At 43.0% G+C, this 22,407-nt stretch overlaps 1 protein-coding gene across 2 annotated transcripts in view; it reads left to right on the plus strand.

Annotated features, from left to right (window-relative positions):
* FBXO21 (F-box protein 21) overlaps positions 1 to 22,407 on the plus strand; it is a gene marked incomplete in the record, with an annotated part of 48,767 nt that overhangs the window by 6,506 nt on the left and 19,854 nt on the right. For both annotated transcript variants that reach the window (XM_014588981.2, XM_014588982.2), the window contains 6 exon segments: positions 6,265 to 6,386; positions 9,837 to 9,983; positions 10,282 to 10,418; positions 11,814 to 11,950; positions 17,026 to 17,205; positions 18,788 to 18,920. In XM_014588981.2, coding sequence (XP_014444467.1) covers positions 6,265 to 6,386; positions 9,837 to 9,983; positions 10,282 to 10,418; positions 11,814 to 11,950; positions 17,026 to 17,205; positions 18,788 to 18,920 — 856 coding nt within the window.

The following is a 22,407-nucleotide window of genomic DNA, read 5'->3' on the forward strand; positions in this document are numbered from 1 at the left end:
CCCTCTCCCTCTCTGGTGAATTAAAAAAGTAAAATAAATAAATAGATAGATACATAGATAAAATTAAATAAATATGTATGAAAAAAGAAAATAAGAGACTTTGTAGATAATCTAGGGAGACCTTCTTAGCTTAAAGTGGTAATGCAGAAGCAATATAGAACATAGGTAAATGATTTTGCAGTGAGAAGAAAAAAAATAAATCTCTCTGACCAAAAAAAAAAAAAAGCCCATAAACAAAGTTATTAATAGGACTTTTAGGAATGTCCATAAAGAAACGGAATTAAAATGTCCAAAGGATAGTAAGACGACGGTTATGTAATAGTAGCTTCAAGTGGCAGTCTTTTTAGAATGTAATACCATAAATGTTACCCCTTACCTTGATATATATTTTGAACCTAAAATAGGGTTGATTTTAAATGACAGGTAATACTCCATATTTTAAAATATTTTAGGATGCCAGTTTTCATGCAGCACCCTGTTTGTATTCATTCCAAGCAAAGGCTTGTTCTTCAAATACGGAAAAGCATAAGAAGAAAGGAGGGTAGTTTCTGTAAATGCTAAAGACCAGTGCCTGGATATTTGAAAACAATTTGCATTTACTATATTTTGTGTGGTCTTAAAAGAATACTCCCTGCCCTAAAGATTTGATGCAACAATTGCTTCATTGCCTTTTAGCTAAGATCAAACGGAACGAATTGAAACAGCATATTAAAAGGGGCATACATTGTACCTGATAAAATTGACCCAGAAGGACCACAATTGAGACATCTTTCAGTAAACTTACTAGATTTTAAAGATAGAAAAAAATTTTGGCTATTCAAGCAAAAAAGATGAAGTCACTTATAAGGAAAAGAAAAATCAGAATATCATCAGACTTTTCACAAGCAATGCTTTATGCCAGAAGAAAAATAGAGTAACTTATTTAAGATACTCAGTGATCAAAAGAAAATGTCAGCCAAGGATTTTTATATCCAGCCAAACTGACTTCCAATTGAAAGTCTGCAGACAAACTTACCAGCATCAAAGAACTCAGAGGCTTTTGAGCCCTTACAGACAAATGTGCAAGAAAATGAGCTTCAGACAACCAAAAGAAAAAAAAGAAAAGGAGAGAAAAGAAAAGAAAACCAGACATGGCCATCAGGCCTGATAATGAGCATTAAATATGTATTTACTTGTAGCATTAAATTAGAATTCATTATAGGGGAGGAAGTATTGTATATATAATGTTCATTAACCTGGACAATCTTTTTTTTTTTTTTAGACATTATCTTTTTTTTTTTTTTTTTTTAAATTTAACTTTATTTATTTATTTAATTTGACCAGAGAGATAAAGAGAGAAAGCAAGAGAAAGTGAGAAAGCAACCCGCCAAGTCCGGGACTTAAACTGCAGTAGGCCAAGTGGGAGTCCAGCGCCCTTAACCACTATGCCACCTGCCAGCCCCAACCCTAACAGTCTTGATACAGTGTAGCTGTGTTTTTAAAAATGAGTGACTAGGGCCAGCAGATGGCTTGGTGGTTAAGGTGTTGGACTTCCACATGGCTGACTGCTATCCTGGACCCAGTGGCTTGAGAATCACGCCAGGAGTGTATGTCATATACCCATAGTCCTGAAAGGAGAGTGAAGAAGGAAGAATACCCAGTGAGGGAGGGCATATTGAAAACATTTAGCTGTTTTCAGTAATCATGAAAGTGATGAGAATAATAGTCTTGTTATTCTGAGACTGCTATGTGTATATGAGAGAAGTGTGGCATAAAGCAAGTGAAGAGTAATGTGGTGTTCTAATTCTGTCTGCCCTAGAGAAGCAGAATTCTCCTGGAATAAAGAAGTTATAGATAGAAGATAAGAGGTCAAAGTGTGTGCTTTTGAATTAGAATTAGAAATAACAGTATGAACTCGAGATATTTTATAAGTACAGATTGAGAATCCCTTTTCCAGTTGCTTGGGACCAGAATTTTTGTTTCTTTTTTTTTGGAGAGGTTTTTGCTGTAGGGCACACGTGCTCGCCAGAAAGAGACAGAGAGACAGACCCCCCCCCCCGGGGGGGGGCGGGCCAGGTGGAGTTCCCTTGGGCACACATACACACGTGCCCAGCATGAGTTTAAGTCACTGGGTCCGGGACTCAAACTGCGCTGCGGTCGATGAGAGTCCAGCAACATTGCCATATGCTTACTGCTGGTCCCCCAGAATTGTTTTTGATGTCGCTTTTTTTTTTTTTTTTTTTTTTGGAATATTTGTATGTACATAATGAAATATCCTGGGAATGGGACTCAAATGTTTAAAAAAAAAAGAAAAACTATGTTTCCTATACACCTTGTACACATAACCGGAAGATAATTTTATACAATATTGTCATGGTGGCACTCAAAAGGTTTTGGATTTTGGATTTTCACCTTAAAGATATATTTAACCTTTATGTGGATGTGTATGTGTACATGTGTAAACACACACACAGGACTTGCTAGCTCTATCTACTATGAAGATCTGTGATAGAGATAGTAATTAACCTAGTAGAAATGATCTCTAGTATTGTGATCTATACCATTTTGCACTGAAAGAAGTCAAGGTTTTAGGAGAAGTGACTGATTCTAGGTCTAGTACAGGAAACGTAAAAGATGGGGACCAATAGTTAGCGTAATGGCTATGTCACTGGATTCCCATGTAGTTGACCGTGGTTCACGTCCTGGAACCAGTGACTTAAACTCACGCCGGGCACGTGTGCATGCATGCCCAAGATCCCGAGAGGAGAAGTGATTGTGGCGTGGCCATCTTCCCTGGGAGGTGATTTCTCACTTTCTGTCTCTCTGTCTCTGTCTTTCTGGTGAGTGCATGCGCCCTATGGCAAAAACCTCTCCAAAAAGAAAACGTAAAAGATGAACCTGGAGCATACTGGAAGTCTGGAACCAGACAGCAAAAAAACTGACAATACTTTCCATCAGAAACATTTAGGGGCCAACACGAAGAGGCTTCTATTGGCCAAAGCTATGACAATTTGAATATAAATGCAGATAATTACTAGAATAGATTGAAACATAACAAATACATTTAGCTCAATGACTTCACATTAGTACCTAACAGTAGCTAATTGGTCACCTTTGCAGGGTAATATGAACCCCCATAATTATTTTGAAAAAACATTAATAAAAGGAAAGATATGAGCATTTATCCAATATACTATACCATTGGGAGATCAAATTGTAGGTGAGGGGACCAGGAGCTGGCATAATGGTTATATTACTGGATTCTCACATAGTCAACCGTGGTTTGAGTCCTGGACTTGGTGCCTTAAAACTCACTCCAGGTTCATCGTGTATGTACCCAAAATTCCAAGAGGAAAATGAGGAGAAGGGATTGTGGTGTGGCCACCCGCCGGGGGGTGATTTCTCCGTTTCTGTTTCTCCAGTGAGCCCATGCACCCTATAGCAAAAAATCTCTTAAAAAAATAAGTTGTAGGTGAGAGGATGTTTTTCTTTCTTGAAGTATTCCAGCAATAAATGAAGAAGGTGGAATTAGAATATCACCACTATAGTATTGTGTAACTGTTATAGTACTGAGAGATCTAGGCCTTGAGTGGTGATGGCTGTGACCATCACAACAGTGTTAGTCTGGCCAGCCCCAAAGCACAGTGGTTTTGTTCTGTGCAAAGGAGACCATATCCAACATGGCCAACAATGGTTCGAATCCTGGCTTTGGTGGATTGAAGAATACATTGGGTACGAGTGAATGCATGCCCAGAAGCCTGACAGGATACAGTTGGGAGGATGGCAGCATCATCAAACCATTGGGGATTCTTTCTCTATCTCTCTGGCATGCACTTGTGCCCTCTGGAATGAGAGAGAGAGCACGCGTGCATGCCTGGCATTACTAGCTTACAGTGAAAGAACGCACTATGTTCTATGGAGGCTTCTTGCCAAATAAATGAAATCAATCTGGTCAAGCCTCTACATCTTATTTGTGGAAAATTCTGAAGACCGTACTAAATACATCATGTGGGTGCAGCCAGCAAATTCCAGACTATGGAAAACTGTAGCCAAACAATGTAGTTTCTTCAGTAAATAAAATGCCAAGAGAAAGAAGATGGAGCCTACTATTGAAGAGATTTGAAAGGTAGCAAAACAGCCTAGAGTGTTTAGGAGTGCATATTTAGTGATTGCAGAGAAGAGCAAGGGATGCCATGACCACAGGGTTGTGGGTTGTGGACATTGTCAAGGGGAAGAAGAGAGTCCTCTAGGGTATCTGCAAAGTTCTGTTTCCTGACCTGAGTGATGGATGCAAGAGTATTTGCCTTGTAGTGATTCGTTCCGCTTATTTGTTTCACAGAATCTTCTACACTCATTTATTTAACAACTCAAAGGTTAAAAAGTAGGTGAAACAGATAGGACTTGAGTATATCTCGCTGAGGATTAGTTGAGTCCTTTGTTCCTTCATGAAGTCAGCCCAATAAGTCGGTTATGATCCCTGTGTATATGTGAGAGATCTGATAAGGATTTGATTCACTGTACTGGTTTGCTGAGCTTCTGCTGTACCAGACACTATTCTAGGCACTAGGGCTGCAGCTGGGAACAACACGCACAAAACACTGCCTTCCAGGAGTTTGGCCTGTAGTGGGGCAGGTGAGTAAGGTATGCATTAGGTTCAAACACAGAAGTGCTGTAGAGAAACACTTGTCATGAAAGGGGGCAAGGGAGTGGTGGTGGGGAATGGTGCTGGGTAGGGGAGAAGGCCTTACTCAAAGGGACATTTGAATTGAAAGCTGAGAGGTGAGAAGACAGACTGCTGCTCTGTAGAGAAAGAATGTTCTAGTGAGAAGGTGCTTTGGTGAGTGTCAGGTGTCCCAGCCATGTGGCTAGGGGCCAGATGGCAGGGGAGTGGTGGGAGCTGAGTTCAGAGGACATGGGTGAAAGTGTAAGGGACTTTTAGGTCTTTGTTAGGACTTGGGCTTTTTTTTTTTTTTTTTTTTACTTTGAATAAGGTGGAAAGCCACTGAGGAGGTGGGGTAGAGGGTGGTGGTGATAGCAGGGATCACTGGGGACAGACCGAGGACCAAGGTTCAGAGCAGAAAGCCTCGTGAGGAGAACGCTGCTATGAGGCAGGCTTGGACAAGTTGGTGAGACACGTCTAAGATATGTTTTCTTAGCTGAACTGATAGCTGGTGGCTTGAACGTGGCTTGTGAGAGAAAGCGAGGAGTCCAGGAGGTTTTCACCTTCAGAAGATGAAGTGGCCTTTTGCTAAGGTGAGGGTGACTCTGGGAGAGGAAGAAGCTGAAAGTGCCTGCAAGTTACCTGGCGGGCATGTGGAGTAGCAGGTGGATTTATGGTCTGGGGTTCAGGGAGAAGGATGCTTTGGGATGGAGAAGGAGAAAAGCAGTGGCTGGAGTTCTAAGAGCCCATGAGGCAGGTGCTGGAACCGGCAAAGGATTTGAGGCAGCCCCGCTGTCTCCAGAAACTCACCCAGCTGGGCTTACTTTTTAGGCTGATCTTTTGTCTCCTTCACCAAAAATACAGGCAGGTAGCTACTGAAGCCAGACAGATGACTACATCTCATATTTTCAGCACTACTACATTACAAATGCAAACCCCAAACCATGCTTTCTGCTTCCATGATAGTAAGTACCATGAGACTATGAACAAGTTCTATTTTTCTTATTAAGTAGATTTTTTTTTTTTTAAAGGTTTTTGCCATAGAGCATGTGTGCTCGCCAGAGAGTGATAGAAAGAGGGAAAGTGAGAAATCACTTCCTGGGAAGATGGCCTCACCACAGTCCCTTCTCCATTCTCCTAGGATTTGGGCTACTTGCACATGCACCCAGCATGAGTTTTAAGCTGCCAGGTCTGGGACTTGAACTACAATCAGCCATTTGGAAGTCCAGTGCCTTAACTACTACTCCACCAGCTGGCCCTAACTATATGGTGTTTTGTTTTGTTTTGTTTGGAGAGGTTTTTGCTATAGGGTACATGCACTCACCAGAAAGAGAGAGACAGAGACAGAAAGCGAGAAATCACCCCGTAGTGGGGATGGCCATGCTGCAATCCCTTCTCCATTCTCCTCGCAGGATCTTGGGCACACGCGACACGCGCCCAGCGTGAGTTTAAGCCACTGGGTCCAGGACTAGAACCACAGTCAACCACATGGGAGTCCAGTGACTTAGCCATTACGCCAACCGCTGGTCCCAACTATATGGTTTTTCTAGTGTTAAGTAAAGATATGTAATTGAAAGTCTTAAAATCTAAATTCACACCAACTTCTTACTGTTTTTGCTTTCCAGAAAAGCTTTGACCTGGAAATACTATGCCAAAAAAATTCTGTACTACCTGCGGCAACAGAAAATACTAAATAATCTTAAAGCTTTTCTTCAGCAGCCTGATGACTATGAATCATACCTTGAAGGTGGGTCTTTTCGCACACGTTGGTAGTTTACAGGTAGCTGCATGTCTTTGAGAGCAGTAATAAGGGCCATCTCCAGTGGGAAAGGACACTGTGCTGGCCTGGGCTCCTGGAGGTTGGGATAGTTGGTCTGATTGGTGAAGAAGGCATGATATTTTTTTAAAAAGAATTATTTTATTTAACTTGACTTATTATTGTCATTTTCCAGTTTGATCAGAGAGAGGGGGGAAGTGAGAAAGTAAGCCACCAGGTCTGGGGCTCAAACTGAAGTAGACCGTGTGGGAGTCCAGCGCCTTTAACCACCACTCCACCTGCTGGCCCCAAGAAGACACAATATTTAATTTAGGCCTGGGATTCTGTCAGATCTTTAACTGTCCGCTGAGGAGATAGTTTTCTCATGATGCATCTTTGGTTCAAAATGTGAGATGGATACTTTAGCAAATGAAATGAATTTCTGTTTTTCTAAGCTTGAAAGCGTCAGGTATGTAGTTTTGTCTCCACGTGGCCTTGAGCAACTCCCTTAGCCTGTGGTGGAGTTCGCTGAGGCCAGAATGTTGCCCTATATCAGGGAGGACTGTCCATAGTGAGAAGCAAGGAGAAGAGGTGGTGGGTGGGCAGGGTGGAGGGAGTCACTTTTTGTCCTTACTAGTTGAGTAGGAATAAAATGTGACTTTTTTTTTTAACTTTTTAATTTCTAGAATATTACACAGACACTCCCCTAAATTACAGTTATGAAATATAGATATGACTGTTTTTCCACTTTTATTCCTAGCTGGTCAGTAGTTTCCCAAATTCATGCTTTGGTTTTGTTTTGTTTTCCTTTCCAGCATTTCTCATAGTGCATTCCCATTGCATTACTGTGAGCATGCAGGCTTGGGCCGCCTTTCCCAGCAGTAGCTTGCTGAGGAGTATTTGCCTTTGTGAGCATCACCCCCTCTGCCCTCAAGTCACCCAGAGTCCCAGTGCCACCCCTGTTAGAAACCCAGCCCTGTCACCAGTTCATATGAAAGTTGCCTTGACGATGGCCAATTTCCTTTTTATGTCTCTGCTTGTTCTTCATTGCACTCCATAGTCTGGCTTTCCCCCTCATTCCCACCTTTCCCCTAGACTCCAAGATGTCCTGTTAACCCTACAGATACACCTGGCTTCACTTCCTTGTCAGTGGTATCCCTCTTCCTGTGATTCCCTCTCAAAAAAACTATTTACCCTCCATAGCTGATCTCAAGTCTTACTTACCTTAAGTTTTGATGTCACTTGGAGATGTTACTCACCTCAGAGTTACCACCAGATCATTTAATAATAAACCGTCATTTAATAGTAAATCGCCTTGTGTTTCTGTTTCACGTGTATATATTTAATTTGTCCAACTGATCAGTAAGTTTCATATGTTCTGGTCCTTCCATCATGGTCACTGTGTCCCCCACAGTGCCTGGTGCAGCTGCTTATTGGTTGAATGAAACTCTAATGTCATCCAAAAGGAAATGAAAAGTCAGATCAGTAGACTAAAATAAAATATCCTCAGCACCCTGGAATCCTCTCATAGGCATGTTAGGTTTAAGAGTCCTATCTTCTGGTTATTACACCGTTAAGAATAGTTTGACAAACTTTATTTACCGTAGCTTATATATAAATACAAGTACTTCTTTTTCATTTTTGAAATACAATATTGTGATTTTCAAATAATCCATCAAGGGCATTGCTAGGAAGCCATTAAAGGTTTTTTAGTAGGTGAATGAATAGACATTGGCTCCTGAGTGTTGGCCTTTAGTGATTGACTGGAATAATGGCATTGCCATTTAAGACCTCTAGGATCCAGTATTAGAAAGGGATGGGCCTCAGGAAAGTGCAGCACAAGATCCTGCAGCCTCCAGGGTGGGAAGTTTCATTCTCCAGCCAGTCCCTAGCTGCTGGCAACTCTGGACCTGGGGTCCAGGCTTTTGACACCCATTCAGTGACTTTCACTCCTTGGGATGTAGAAAGGCGTGTTAAGATTCAGAGCTAGTCTGAGATCTCTTAAATTTAAGATATCAAGGGCTTCTCAAGTGAACGTGTCCTATAACCCAGTTGACACTTTGGTCTCTGGTTAAAAAATTACTTAAAATTTTTTTTTTAAATCTTTTTCTTTTTAAGAGAGTAATTTTTTTTGTTTGTTTATTTTTGAGAGTTTTTTGCTATAGGGCACATGCACTCGCCAGAGAGACAGAGAGATAAAAAGTGAGAAATCACCCCCCCCAGGGGGTATGGCCACGCAGCAATCCCTTCTCCTCCATTCTCCTCTCAGGATCCTGGGCACACACGCATACGTGCCCAGCGTGAGTTTAAGCCACCAGGTCTAGGACTCGAATCATGGTCGACTACATGAGAGTTCAGCAACATAGCCATTACACTAACTGCTGGTCCCAAGAGTAATGATTTTTAAGAGACGGTTTTTGCTATGCCCTTTACAGCTTTTTTTTTTCTTTTCTTTTCTTTTAAGAATTATTTAACTTATTTATTTACTTATTTTAATTTGACCAGAGAGGGATAGAGTGAGAGAGAGAAAGGGAAAGGAAGAAAGTAAGCTGCCAAATCTGAGACTCAAGCCACAGTTGGCCTTTTGGGAGTCCAGCACCCTTAACCACCATGCCACCTACCGGCCCCTCTTTACAGCTTTTAACTGCAGGTTCCCTGAGCTTAACTGTTTTATCTAATTTGGAAGTAGGGTTACCCACCAAAGTCCATTGCTGCTATTCACCCTTTAGAGGTATATTGTGTTGAAAGGAGTGTCTGCATTGAGAGCTTTCACCTTTTGTTTGTTTAAATAAAGGAACTATGGTGTAAGTTTGCAGAGTTGTGGATTTTGAACCTGTAATAAGAGAGTTAGGGGGAGAGAAGTTACTTGAAGAGATCTCCTCTATGGCCCTCTCTCTTTGGGAAGGCAGAAATATGCCACATACTACGCTGTTTTGATTGAGATCCACAAAGTCTGAGAGATTTGGTTCATTAAAAAATAAAAAATACTGGGAACCAGCAGTTAGCGTAATGGCTATGTCGCTGGACTCTCACGTAGTCAACCGCGGTTCGCGTCCTGGACCCGGTGGCTTAAAACTCACGCTGGGCGCGTGTGCGTGCATGCCCAAGATCCCGAGAGGAGAATGGGAGGAGAAAGGATTGTGGCGTGACCATCCCCCCTGGGGAGTGATTTCTCGCTTTCTGTCTCTGTGTCTCTGTCTGTCTGGCGATCGCACACGCCCTGTAGCAAAAACCTCTCCAAAAAAAAAAAAATACAGTGAAGAGTAAGCTCTTTTGCTGTGGAATGTTTGTCACTCCTTCTCAGTGTGTTAGCATAGGCTGACTTTCAGGATGTGAGGCTCACATGGTGGGATGCTGTATAATAGAAAGCCATGGCCTAGGGGGTTGGGGGAAATGCAGGGTAAAAGTAGGAGCTGACTCTATAATCCTGCTCCTCCTCAGGTGCCGTCTACATTGACCAGTATTGCAATCCTCTCTCCGACATCAGCCTCAAGGACATCCAGGCCCAGATCAACAGCATCGTAGAGCTTGTTTGCAAAACCCTCCGGGGCATAAATTGTCGCCACCCCAGCTTGGCCTTCAAGGCAGGTGTGGAATTGCTTTGGATCCAGCTATATTTACAAAAGTAACCCTAGAAGACCTGGTTAATTTGGGAAATAGGGCAGTATACTCCTGTTATGTCACAAAAAAGTGGTAAGAGCCACAAGCACGTGTTTACCTGGATAATATAAAGCCCTTCACAGACAGACTCTCCTCTGCTCCCTGGATGACAGCCTCAGTTAAGGTCCTTAGGCCATTTGCCAGTGTCCTTGTATTACGGATTATTTGGGGCACCATTCACAAGCTCATCTGTGCTCGTGTCCCAGAGAAGCTATCTGTGTTTCAGGTGAATCCTCCATGGTAATGGAAATAGAGCTCCAGAGCCAGGTGCTGGATGCCATGAACTATGTCCTTTACGACCAACTGAAATTTAAGGGGAATCGAATGGATTACTACAATGCCCTGAACTTATATATGCACCAGGTGAGTGGGGGCACAGTCCATCCCAGAGACTGTCTTCTGAGGGCTAGTCCTCTGGCTTTTTCATCTCTGCCTGCCCAACGAAATGCATTTCGTCCTCTACTATAAGGATCGTGCCAGGTGTTTTACCTGTTTTGTCTTGGCCTGTCCTTCAAGGTAGTCGTCTAAATAGAAATTGCTGTTTCTCTGACTCAGTTTGATGGGTTGTATCTTGTGAACACTGAACAGCGACACTACCCAGGGCTGTCTCTTCACTGGCCTGGGAAGGCTGAAGGAGACGTTGGCCCAGCTGCAGGGAGTTTGCACATTTTTGATACTTATTTTTTCTTTGCTTCCTGACTGGCCCTATTTTGGTATCTATTTTGTTGCTATATCTGCTACTTTCATTTTATTTTGTTATATTTTATACATTTTTTTTTGAATGGTCTTAAATTTCTTTTATACAGGAAGGAAGCCTAAATCAGGGATTTGCAAACTTTTTCTGTGAAGGGTCAGACAGCCAGTTATTTTCGCTTTGCAAGCCACGTGGCCAGTGTCCTAACTACTACATTGAGCCATTGCCATGCAGAGGAAGGCACAGGCAGTACAGAAACAGCATGGCTATGTCTCAGCAGAGCTTTCTACATGGTTAAAGTTAGAATTCCATGAATTTTCATGTCATGAGACAGTATTCCTTTGATTGTTTTTCCTAACACTGAAAACATAAAAATTTCAACCAGCCACAGTGGTGTAGCAGTAACAGTGCTCCACAATGCTGAAGCCACATGGGAATGTTCCCCAGTTCACACTCTGAGGCCTCCTCCTATGCCCTGGACACAGTGATCCTTGCTGACTGAGGCTAGGGATGGATTGCAGCTTGAAGATCCTGCTGGGTTACCTCTTTCTCTCCCCGTTTTTTCTCTCAGAAGAAATAAGTAAGTTTCTTAACAAAAAAACTTACAAATACTGTTCATGGACTGGATTTGGACCATGGGCTATATATAGTTTGCACACCTCTGATTTTTTTTTTTTTTTTAAACTTTATCAGAGGGTGTGTGTTCACTAGAGAGAGAGGAAGAGTGAGAAGGTACCCTGTGGGGGATGGTCACACCACAACCCCTTCTCCATCTTGTCCTCCTGTTGGGTTTTGGGCACATACCCACACTCACCCAGCATGTTTCTCAGGTCTCCGGGTCTAGGACTCAAGCCATGCAGTTGGCCTTGCAGGGTACACCTGCCTTAATCACCGTGCCGTGGGCTGGCTGTGACCTGTGGTCTTAATAAACAAAATATGTATTCGCTTAAGCCTTTAAAACTAGTATTGTAGTTGATGCTCAGTAGGTGTCTAATAAGAATGTATCTTGAAAGTGTGAGAATGGACAGTTCATCTCTGAACTGAAAGCATTTATTGTCTGCTAGGTTTTGATCCGCAGAACAGGAATTCCAATCAGCATGTCTCTGCTCTACTTGACCATAGCCCGGCAGTTGGGAGTCCCACTGGAACCTGTCAACTTCCCAAGTCACTTCTTACTAAGATGGTGCCAAGGTGCAGAAGGGTAAGTGAGCCATCTGTGACCCTTTGTAATTGGTGCTGAGGATTCGGGCCCCCTTGCCTGAATTAGAGGAAGCCTGATTTTCAGCATTAATTTAAGTGCAACCAAACACAGGTTAAAAACAGAGTGACGATGGAACGCTTATTTCTCGACTGTGTGCATGTCGATATTCTGGTTGTGTCATTGTACTGTTGTTACACAAGATGTTACCGGCATGGGAGACTGAGTGATGAGTACTCTGTGTCTTTCTCTGTTGCAACAACATGTGAATCTACAGTTTTCTCAAAGTAAAAGTTTAATATAAAAAAAGAAAAATAGGACTAGCACTTCAAGGTCTTTGTGGCTCTCACAGTCTCTTTATTCTGAAGCAGATTAAATCAAAGTGTTCTGAAAGAAACTTACTTTCGCTTTCCCATAAAATCTCTCCCACACAAATGTGCACGTGAGAGAAGGAGAAAGGGTGGGAGAATAGGGTAGTCAATTCCCCTTAAGGCAAAGTTGGTAACTGATGTCAATTTTAGAGACCTGGTTAATGAGTTCTGTTTTGTTCTCTTGGTGTCCTAGACGGCAAAAGCTCCTTTTCAATTATAGTCTAGCTTTTCTGAAAGAAATAGCTCTTCAAATAGGTAAAAATCCCTTCTCATTAAATCTGCCATTTAGAAGAAAAAGAAAAAAAAAGTTATTTACCTATATCCTGCCCTTTGAAGCTGCTTCCTGATGATTAACCATGACATGGTTTGATGAAGTAAACAGTACAAAAGTGAAAGTACCCGAGCTTTGAAGTCAGACTGGTTCAGACCTTGGCTTCCCCTGGACCTCAGTTTCTTCCTCTGCAGAATGGGGTTAATGTTCTTCATAAAGTAGCTTGGACAACTAAATAAGGTTACCTTGTGCTCTGCCTGCTGGAGTTTCTGGTGCTATAGAAAATCAAAAATGGTTTCTGTATGCCTGTGTCCTAGTTGAAAAAATAAAGCATTATGTAGTTGAAGCCTCCTGCATGTTCTTTCTTATCTCTGTCATTCTCCTCTCTTTTCCAGAGTTACCCAACAGTTAGTTTGAAAGTGTTTATATCCCTGTGAATCTTGTTTTGTTTTGTTTTTTTCCATTGCCAGAGAGCACGTGCACTGGAGAGAGAGAGAGACTGACTCAGAGGGGGAGAAAGTACCAGGATCCTCTATTTCTTCGTCCTGTTGAGGTTTTGAACATGCACTCACACACACCCAACATGTTTTCCAAGTTGCTGGTGCCAAGATTTGAACTGTCGTTGGCCATGTTGGATGTGGCTCCTTTGACCACTAGACTGTGGGTCTGGCCCTGCCTACAAATTTATATTGTTTGGTATACACTAATATTTTCTTAATTGTGCAGGCATCCCAAGTTTTCCAAATGTGTGTTTTTAAAGTTATCTGGGGCAGTTTAATTTCTGGATAGTGGGTAGTGGGAAAAATTATTTTTCTACCCATTTCCTCTCCCCAGATTACCCAACTAGTGTTCTCAAACATCTCTAAAATGTTCTTGGATGCGTCCATAATAATCCACTGAAGATTTCTGCATAGTAGCATTTAAAACTCTTGATTACCATGTTATTTATCCTAGTAACTTATTACAGGGTAGGGTTGTATGTGGTAAAAGTGTCATTTTTCCTTCCTAAGCTACAATCATCATTTATTGTAATACAAATGAAAAGTGAAATAATTTGTTAATATCCCTGGGCATGTGGCATAACAGCAAATCCTGAGAGCCATGAAGGACTCAGTCCTCCAGGAAGAGGCAGAGAGAGTGCACAGGATGAGAGAGTGCACGGGACGTTAACCAGCCACCGGGCTGGGCTGTCCTGTCCTCATTCTGGTCTTCTTGCTCTTTGCCTTTGGCCTATTCTCTGCCCCTGCACCAGGACCCAGTACTGTAGCTTTATAATTAACCCTAGTATCTGGTAGGATAAGACCCCCATCTGTTCTTCAGAATTGCCTTGGCTTTTCTTGGCTTTTGGTCTCCCATATAGATTTAGAATCAGTTTATCAGATTCCTTAAAATCCTATATGGATATTGGTTGACACTTAGAGATTATTTTGGATTGGATTTCTATATTAATGTGGAAAATGCTGCCAGTGTTTGTTGAGTCTTTTCTGTGTGTGAATGTGAGCCTCTCCATTTATTTAGCTCATCCTTAGTGGCCTTAAAATTTTTGTATATTCTTCTTCAAGCTCTTGGACGTGTCCTTAAATTTGTTCTTGGGCACTTTAAATTTTTGTTGGTATTGTAAATGCTCACTTTTTAAATTATATTCTGTACGTACTGACTGTATGCAGAGATGTGGTCAGTACTTAGTTATGAGTCTGATAATGCCTTTGCTATAAATTATTAGTGTTAATTTGTCAACTCTAGGCTTTTCTATGTACATAATTACACTGTGTGAATAGTGTCAGTTTTGTTCCTTTTTTTCTAGCCCTTACATATTGTTTCTTTTCTTATCTTACACTGCTGACTAGATTGCTTCATCTGAAGCTGAATAGAAGCAATGATAGCAAGTTCCTAGGCTTTGCATGTGATTTAAATGAAACGCTTTAAAATTTTACCGTCAAGGTGATATTTGAGAGCTATACCTTGTGTTGGGATTATCAAAACTATCTTCTGGGACCAGCAGATGTAGTAAAGGTTGCATTGCTGGACTTCCACATAGTTTACTGTGATTCAGGTCCTGGGCCTGGCAGCTTAAAACACACCAGGCACTTGTTTGTGCATGCCCGGAATCCCAGGAGGAGAATGGAGGAGAAGGGATTGCTACGTGAACATCCCCACAGGAGTGATTTCTCACTTTCTGTCTCTCTGGCAAGTGCAGATGCCCTATAGCAAAAATCTCTTTAAAAGAAAAAAAAAAAAAAAACTACCTTCTAAGTTCCTAGTTTGTTAACAATTTTATCAATAACTAGGTATTGGATTTTTTTTTTTTCTTTTCAAAATGCCTGTCTCTTCATACAGTTGCTATCGTTTCTCTTTTTTAGCCCATGTGTACAGAAATGGATATTTTAATGTTTAACTCTCCTTTCATTCTTGGGATACATCTGACTTAATCATGTATTTTAAAGGTGCATTGCTGCATTCGACTTGTTCATATGTTATCCAGAATTTTTGCATGAGAGCATTATGCTTCTAAATAATCTTGGCCAATAAATGTTTGTGTATTTTTTCTTAGGAGATTCTAATCTCATAAAAAGAGGTGAAGAATGGGTCAGCCTGTGACATGGTAGTTAAGGTGACTGAATTCCACGTGGCCAAACGAGAGGTTTGAGGCCTGGACCTGGTGGCTTAAGGAATACACAGGCATGTGTGCATACATGTCCAGAATCCCAAGAGAAGAGGTTGTAGTGTGGTCATTCCCCCGGGGGGTGATTTCTGTCTTTTCTCTTTCCAGTGAATGCACATGCCCTATACCAAAAAAGAGAGGGGTGAAGGGTTTATTTCTACAGCATTAATAGAAGTCTTATAGTCTTGCTAAAGATGGGCTATAAATGCAATTCAAAGACCTTTTCATGGCCGAATAGATAGTCTATTACCTGACTTGTCGTGGGTATAAGATCTATAAGAAGGAATCACCCCAAAGGAACAGCTACCCGTGACACAGAGAGCCACCTGAGTCCTTCCATGAGCCTCGGTTGCACTTGGCACCACAGTGAGGGCCTATGTCATGTGTCCGCTGCTCGCTCAGCTCAGCATGGCAGCTCCGTGGGGGCAAGCCTGGTGCAGTAGGGCAGTTCTGTGGGAGGAACCGTGCCCAAAGGCAGCAGCTCTCTCATCCAGCTCAGGGTTCCCAGCCTGAGGCCCTAATGGACTCAGTAGGTGGCTGAGCCCCTGAGCGTTCCTTCCGGGGTGAGGAGTCATAACTTCCATCAGCTCCTCAAGAGCCTGAGAGCCATAGTCACTGAACTGCTGCTAATCTAGGAAAATAATAGACTGCTTTAAACATTTGTCAGCCAAACTCAAATGGTTATGCCTGGCAGTGAGTTTGAAGATTCATCTTCCCTAAAAAGATCTATTAGATGGTATACATCAGTGCTATTTCTCATCTTTTTTAATTTTTTTCCCCTAATTTGTTTTAGTGCCTGTGCGTTTACAGGAAAGAGACAGACAGAGTGGGAAAGTGAGAAAGCATCCCCTGGAGAAATGACCACATCACAATACCTTCTCCATTCTCCTCTCAGGATTGTGGGTATGCATGCACATGCGCCTGGCATGTTTCTCAAACCACTAAGTCCAAGACTGAAACCATGCACTTGGCTATGTGGGGGTCCAGCCACCTTGATCACCACACTGCCAGCTGACCCCCCCCCCTTTTTTTCAGTTGTGCCAGAGAGCACATGTGCTCACGGGAGAGGGGGGGATGCACACACCCCCGCCATGGGGAGTAGTTGTGCTGCAATCCTTTCTCCATTTCTCCATACTGTTGGGATTTATAGGGCACACACACACACACACACGGCATCTGGCATGGTTTTTTATACTGCTAGGGCCAAGAGTCAAACTATGCAGTCAGCCTTGTGGGATCTTATTTCCTTAACCACTAAGCCATGAAGCTAGCCCTGTGCTCACTCATGCTCTCTTTTTCTGTCTTTTTTTTTTTTTTTTTTAAAGAGAGATATTTGCTATTGGGCACGTGCACTCACCAGAGAGACAGAAGACGACGAGAAATCACCCCCTGGGGGGTGGTCATGTCTCAGTTCCTTTTCCTTCATTCTCCTCTTGGGATTTTGGGCACACATGCACACGTGCCTGGAGTGAGTTTTAAGCTGCCCAATCCAGGGCTCAAACCATGGTCAACTACATGGGAGTCCAGCAACACAACCATTACACCATTTGCTGGTCCCCCCAGTGCTCTTTTCAAAGGTCCATATTGCTGTAGTCTTAACAGAGCAGAGTTCACATGGAAGGTCAGGTTTTAAACATTGGAAAAAGCCTTGATATTAGAAGTAAAAATGTTACTGCTTTGCTATATTCCACTTTCAGTCAAGCTGCTTGTGGGGATTTAAAAGATTGAACCGTTCAACTCCCATCTGTTGTCTGGTGTTTGGTTCTTCTGATAGGACAACCCTGGACATCTTTGACTACATCTACATAGATGCTTTTGGGAAAGGCAAGCAGCTGACAGTGAAAGAATGTGAATACCTGATTGGCCAGCATGTGACAGCAGCACTGTATGGAGTGGTCAATGTGAAGAAGGTGTTGCAGCGAATGGTGGGGAACCTGCTGAGCCTGGGGAAACGGTAAGGTTTTCTTACACTTCTGCAGAATGCGAATCTTTAGCAGCTTGAAACGTCTTACTTAATTATTTCACTGTGCTCGCTTGTGATAGAGCAGTGCAGTGGATGTTGTGTCTGCAGCTGTCTGTCTGCATGTCATGGAAAATAACTGGATCCCATGATGTAATACCATATAGAATGGATGTGTGCTAAGTGACTGTTCTCCTAGACCTTTGCAGCATACATGGCCAAGTTTTCTCTGTGGATACTAAAAATGTTCTTCAGTAACAAGGGTATCTTAGACTGGCAAAAATTATTTTTGAGGGGCAGGGTGTTCTCCTGTCCAAGTGCACTGCCATCACTTGCTTTGTTTTGTGTCAAAGGATGAATGTACTCTCCAGAGAGACACACAGAAACAAAGAAAGTGAGGAATCACCCTCCCACAAACACACCCCCACATGCACACCCAGGAGGAATGGCCACACTGCAGTCCCTCTCCATTCTCCTCTTGGGATTCTAGGCATGCATGCACACACACCTAGCGTGTTTTTCAAGCCACTAGGTCCGGGACTTAAACTTTAGCATGGCCATGTGGGGTTCACACTACCTGCTGGCCACAGTGCTTTGCTCTCTTTTAATTTGTACTTCTCTGTTATTTAGATAAGAAAAGTATGAAACGGTTACTTCTGAGTCTAAGGAAATTTGTCCCACAGGTAAAATAGAAAGCTGTAGGTTATTGTTGTAGTAAGTTTTCTACCTAAAGGTAAAAATTTTTTTTAATAGACTTTATTTTTTAGAACTATTTGAGGTTGGCTGCAAAATTGAGCAGAAAGTACAGAGCGTTCCAATTAGCCTTTGCCCCCATACATGCGTAGCCTCCCCTGTGATCAACATCATACACTTAGAGAGGGACATTTGCTGGGTCAATGACCCCACATCGGTAGATCATTATCACTCAAAGTCCGTAATTCACTTTAGGGTTCACTCTTGGTGTTGTGCACCGTGGGTTTTGGCAAATGTACAAGTATGTGTGTCTACCATTACGGTACACGGAGTACTTTCATTGCCTCCCCAAATCCTCTGCTTGTCCAGAGTTCATCGTTTTGTTGTTTTTTATTTTTAGTTTGCCAGAGGGCATATGTGGTCACTGGAGATAGAGGAGGAGAAATGAGAAAGCACCCCCAGAGAAGATGGTACCACTACAAACCCTTCTCCATTTCTCCCTCCTTTCAGGATTTTGGGCATACATTCACATGTACCTCCTGTGTTTTTCAAGCTCTCAGGGCTCAAACCACACAGTCAGCCAGAGATATGGATCCAGCCTCCTTAACTTCTGCACATGGGTTGACCCTCATACTTCATTTTATGCACATTGTACTGAAATGGCTGTTTAATAAAAATGCTTAGTTTTTGTTTATCACCAAAAGTGGGGTAGATTTACATTTATTGTGGGGTTTTGGCATTGTAACTCTTTGCCAAAAAAAGAATTATAGAATCAGAAAATGGTTGGAATTTGTGTGGATTATTTTTAAACCTAGGCCTTGTAAAGGAGGCTCTTAGCTAAAAAGAAAAGAGGATAAGACGAAGATCCTTCTCTCTCTGCTAGGGAAGGCATTGACCAGTCATACCAGCTGCTGAGAGACTCGCTGGATCTGTATCTGGCCATGTACCCGGACCAGGTGCAGCTGCTCCTCCTCCAGGCCCGGCTTTACTTCCACCTGGGCATCTGGCCTGAGAAGGTAATTATTTTACTTTGATGCTTTGCGCTTGCTTTAGAGAGGAAAGTCCTATTTGAAAGGCGGCTGTTACGTGTTTGTCCCTGTATTCACATGGGGAATAAGCACAAGTTTACCCAAAGTCTCCCCATCTTAACTCACCAAGTAAAGTTTTCCTGTCTCTTTATTCTAAAGAAAATTGCTTCTACTGCCAAGAATCGCCCATTTTCTTGCAGTTAGCCCTTCAAGCCCCGAACCACAAAGCCTATGCCCCTGCCACTCACCCACTGCTGCCCTTGGATCTGTTTTCCCAAGTCACCTTCACTCAGCTAGGGAAGTCAGACTAGATGTTCAACGTCCTGCTATGCTGTTTTCCACGAAAGTTTCCGTAGGTAAATATCCCTGTTTGACTTAAGGAACACTGGATCATACATAGATGTTCAAGTTCAGGCTCTAACTAGTGAAGACTGGTTATGTCTTTGAAAACCATTGAATTTTCATACTGATGCACTTGAGTTTTCTCATTTTATAATGGCTGCTTTCTGGCCAGCAGCAGGCACTTTCAGTCAGAGGCCAATGTTGGACCAGAACTGCCCCCACGACACACAGACCCAGCAGTGCCTCCTGGTCTGCGGCACACACAGGCCCAGTCGGGTCTCAGGGGCAAGAGCCAGCTGTGCATTGTGCCCTTGCTTCTTGCTCAGGGGCTGTGTCTGGTTCGTTGGGATAATTCGGTGAGAGAATTTAGTGCTGAGCTCTCACAGGGACATAACAAACCCGACTCCCCATGTTGTTAGAAAGGGGAGCAATTTTTCTTGAGCAAGTAAATTTTCTAAATGTCTTCCATTACTTAGGTTAAAATTACATCATTCACAGTTTCAAAGCTCTGAAATAACTCTAAGAAAGGATGCTGTGGGGAAATCCCTCGACTCCTGTCTTAAGAAATGGTGTCACCTGTAGCCCAGAGCACAGATGTCCTCATAGAGTATCCGTGTGTGTGATAGAGTTGTTGTTTCTAGAAACTCTAGAAGTTACCACTCCCTTTTACCTTTTCACTCCGTTTGTGATACCAAGGCATACACACCTAGTTCTAGTCACTTTCATTTTAGATTTGTTAAGGAATTTCATGATGATTTGTGAAATGCAGGTTCTTGAAATGTAAATTCTGTAGTTCCTTTATGGGCCAGCCTGAGAAGTTGGGGGGAAATCTGGGAAGCTTTACCATCCTTACCTTCTATGACTGATTCGTGTCAGTGCTTACATTTCACACTGCCTACTACAGAGTCCCCTCAGTGTTGTCTTTAGAATCATTACGTTTGCCTTCCTACTAAGGAAACAGTGCTAAATGAAGTTCCAGAAGAGTTTCCATGTGATGTTTGGTGGGGTTGAGCCCTAGAGCCCTAGCTCTCCATTCCAGAGATCAAAAAAGAAAAGTGGCTTGTTCCCAGTGTATTTTTGACTCCTTCCCCTCAAGAAACCATAATCTGGGACCATCAGTTAGTGTAATGGTTACATAGCTGGACTCACATGTAGCCAACCGTGGTTCAAGTTCCGGACCTGCTGGCTTAAACTCATGCCAAGCGTGTGTGCGTGCATGCCCAAGATCCCGAGAAGAGAATGGAGGAGAAGGGATTGCAGCGTGGCCATTCCCCCTGAGGGGGTAATTTCTCACTTTCTGTCTCTCTGTCTCTCTCTGTCTTTCTGGCGAGCACACACGCTCTATAGCAAAATAAATAAATAAATAAATAAATAAATTCTCAAAAAAAAAAAAGAAAAGAAACCATAATCTAACCAAGACAGCAAAGAAAAACTGGGACTCCCAGGGTGGACAATTCAGAGGATGCCAAAGTAACGAGAAAAGATTCCTCTCCAGAGGAAGGCATTGAGGTTTATCAAGACGTAACCCTACTGTAAGTGAGAAGCGTCTGTATGTATGCACATGAATGTGTGCAAACGTATGAGTGTGTATTATATGCACGTGTATATAAAATTGTGGGGTGGGGTGGGGGAATCAGTGTAGCCAACCGTGGTTCAAGTTCCGGACCTGCTGGCTTAAACTCATGCCAAGCGTGTGTGCGTGCATGCCCAAGATCCCGAGAAGAGAATGGAGGAGAAGGGATTGCAGCGTGGCCATTCCCCCTGAGGGGGTAATTTCTCACTTTCTGTCTCTCTGTCTCTCTCTGTCTTTCTGGCGAGCACACACGCTCTATAGCAAAATAAATAAATAAATAAATAAATAAATTCTCAAAAAAAAAAAAGAAAAGAAACCATAATCTAACCAAGACAGCAAAGAAAAACTGGGACTCCCAGGGTGGACAATTCAGAGGATGCCAAAGTAACGAGAAAAGATTCCTCTCCAGAGGAAGGCATTGAGGTTTATCAAGACGTAACCCTACTGTAAGTGAGAAGCGTCTGTATGTATGCACATGAATGTGTGCAAACGTATGAGTGTGTATTATATGCACGTGTATATAAAATTGTGGGGTGGGGTGGGGGAATCAGTGTGTGAAAGACTTTGATCTTATTAGTGAAAGGGAAACATGGTGAGAGTAAGGCCTGAAACGTTAAGTAACTTGCTGAGGTCTCCTGCACACATGCCCATGCCCACCCTTAGGCTTCTCCTGCTACCGGGCTGAGGCCAGATGTTCCTGAGGAAGCCAATAGATAGGCACTTTCTACCTCTGAAGCCAGCCCTATATCCTTATTTCAATCCATAGGTTTTTTTTTCTTTGTGTTTCAGCGGAAACTTTTCCCCTTTAGCTCTCCAAAGCAACCCGCACTTCTTTGGGGAGGAAAAGAAGGCAGGGCAGCACCCCGTGGTGCCCTGAGGATCCCATGGCCACCACCCCCTCTTCCTACCCTGCACAGCCATGCATGTGTCCTCCCACTCACAGCCCAGAACACAGGGATCCATTCCCACCCCTTTCCCACGGCCCTGAACTGGCCAAGAAAACAAACCAGTGACCCCTTTCTGCTCACTGTTAGCTTGTTGCTAAATCAAGGAGAAACTCTTTATCTTTCTTGATCACTCGGGCCACTTCCCACTCAGGATACTCTGTTCCCCCTGCTCTGTGGTCTCTGGTTCGCAGGCTCTGGCTTGTTCTTGTTCTGTCTCTTGCGGAGCCACTCCAGGCTGAGGGTGCTTTCTGGGCTTCTTTGACTCCACATGGCTCCACCTTTTCCCTTGCTCCAGTTACCACCTGTGCACTGGCAGCTCCCAAGTCATTGGTCTCCTGCTGGACCCCGGGCTCTGGACCAGCACATCCAGATGTCTGCTGCCCACCATGTGTGGCTCTGGTGAAAGTCGGCCCTTCTCCAACCTAGAGTAGTGCGCCAGCCCTCTGAGACCTTTCAAACCCTTTTTTGTTTGTTTTAATTGTGCCAAAGGGCACATTTGCTCACGAGGGGCCGAGGGGGGGGACAAAGCACCCCCAAGTGGGGCGTGGTTGTGCCACAGTCCCTTCTCTTCCATTTCTCCATCCTTTCTGGAACTTGGGTACATCTGCACATA

This window comes from Tupaia chinensis, unplaced genomic scaffold (genome assembly GCF_000334495.1).
Source record: "Tupaia chinensis unplaced genomic scaffold, TupChi_1.0 Scaffold000320_1, whole genome shotgun sequence".
Classification (NCBI taxonomy): domain Eukaryota; kingdom Metazoa; phylum Chordata; class Mammalia; order Scandentia; family Tupaiidae; genus Tupaia; species Tupaia belangeri.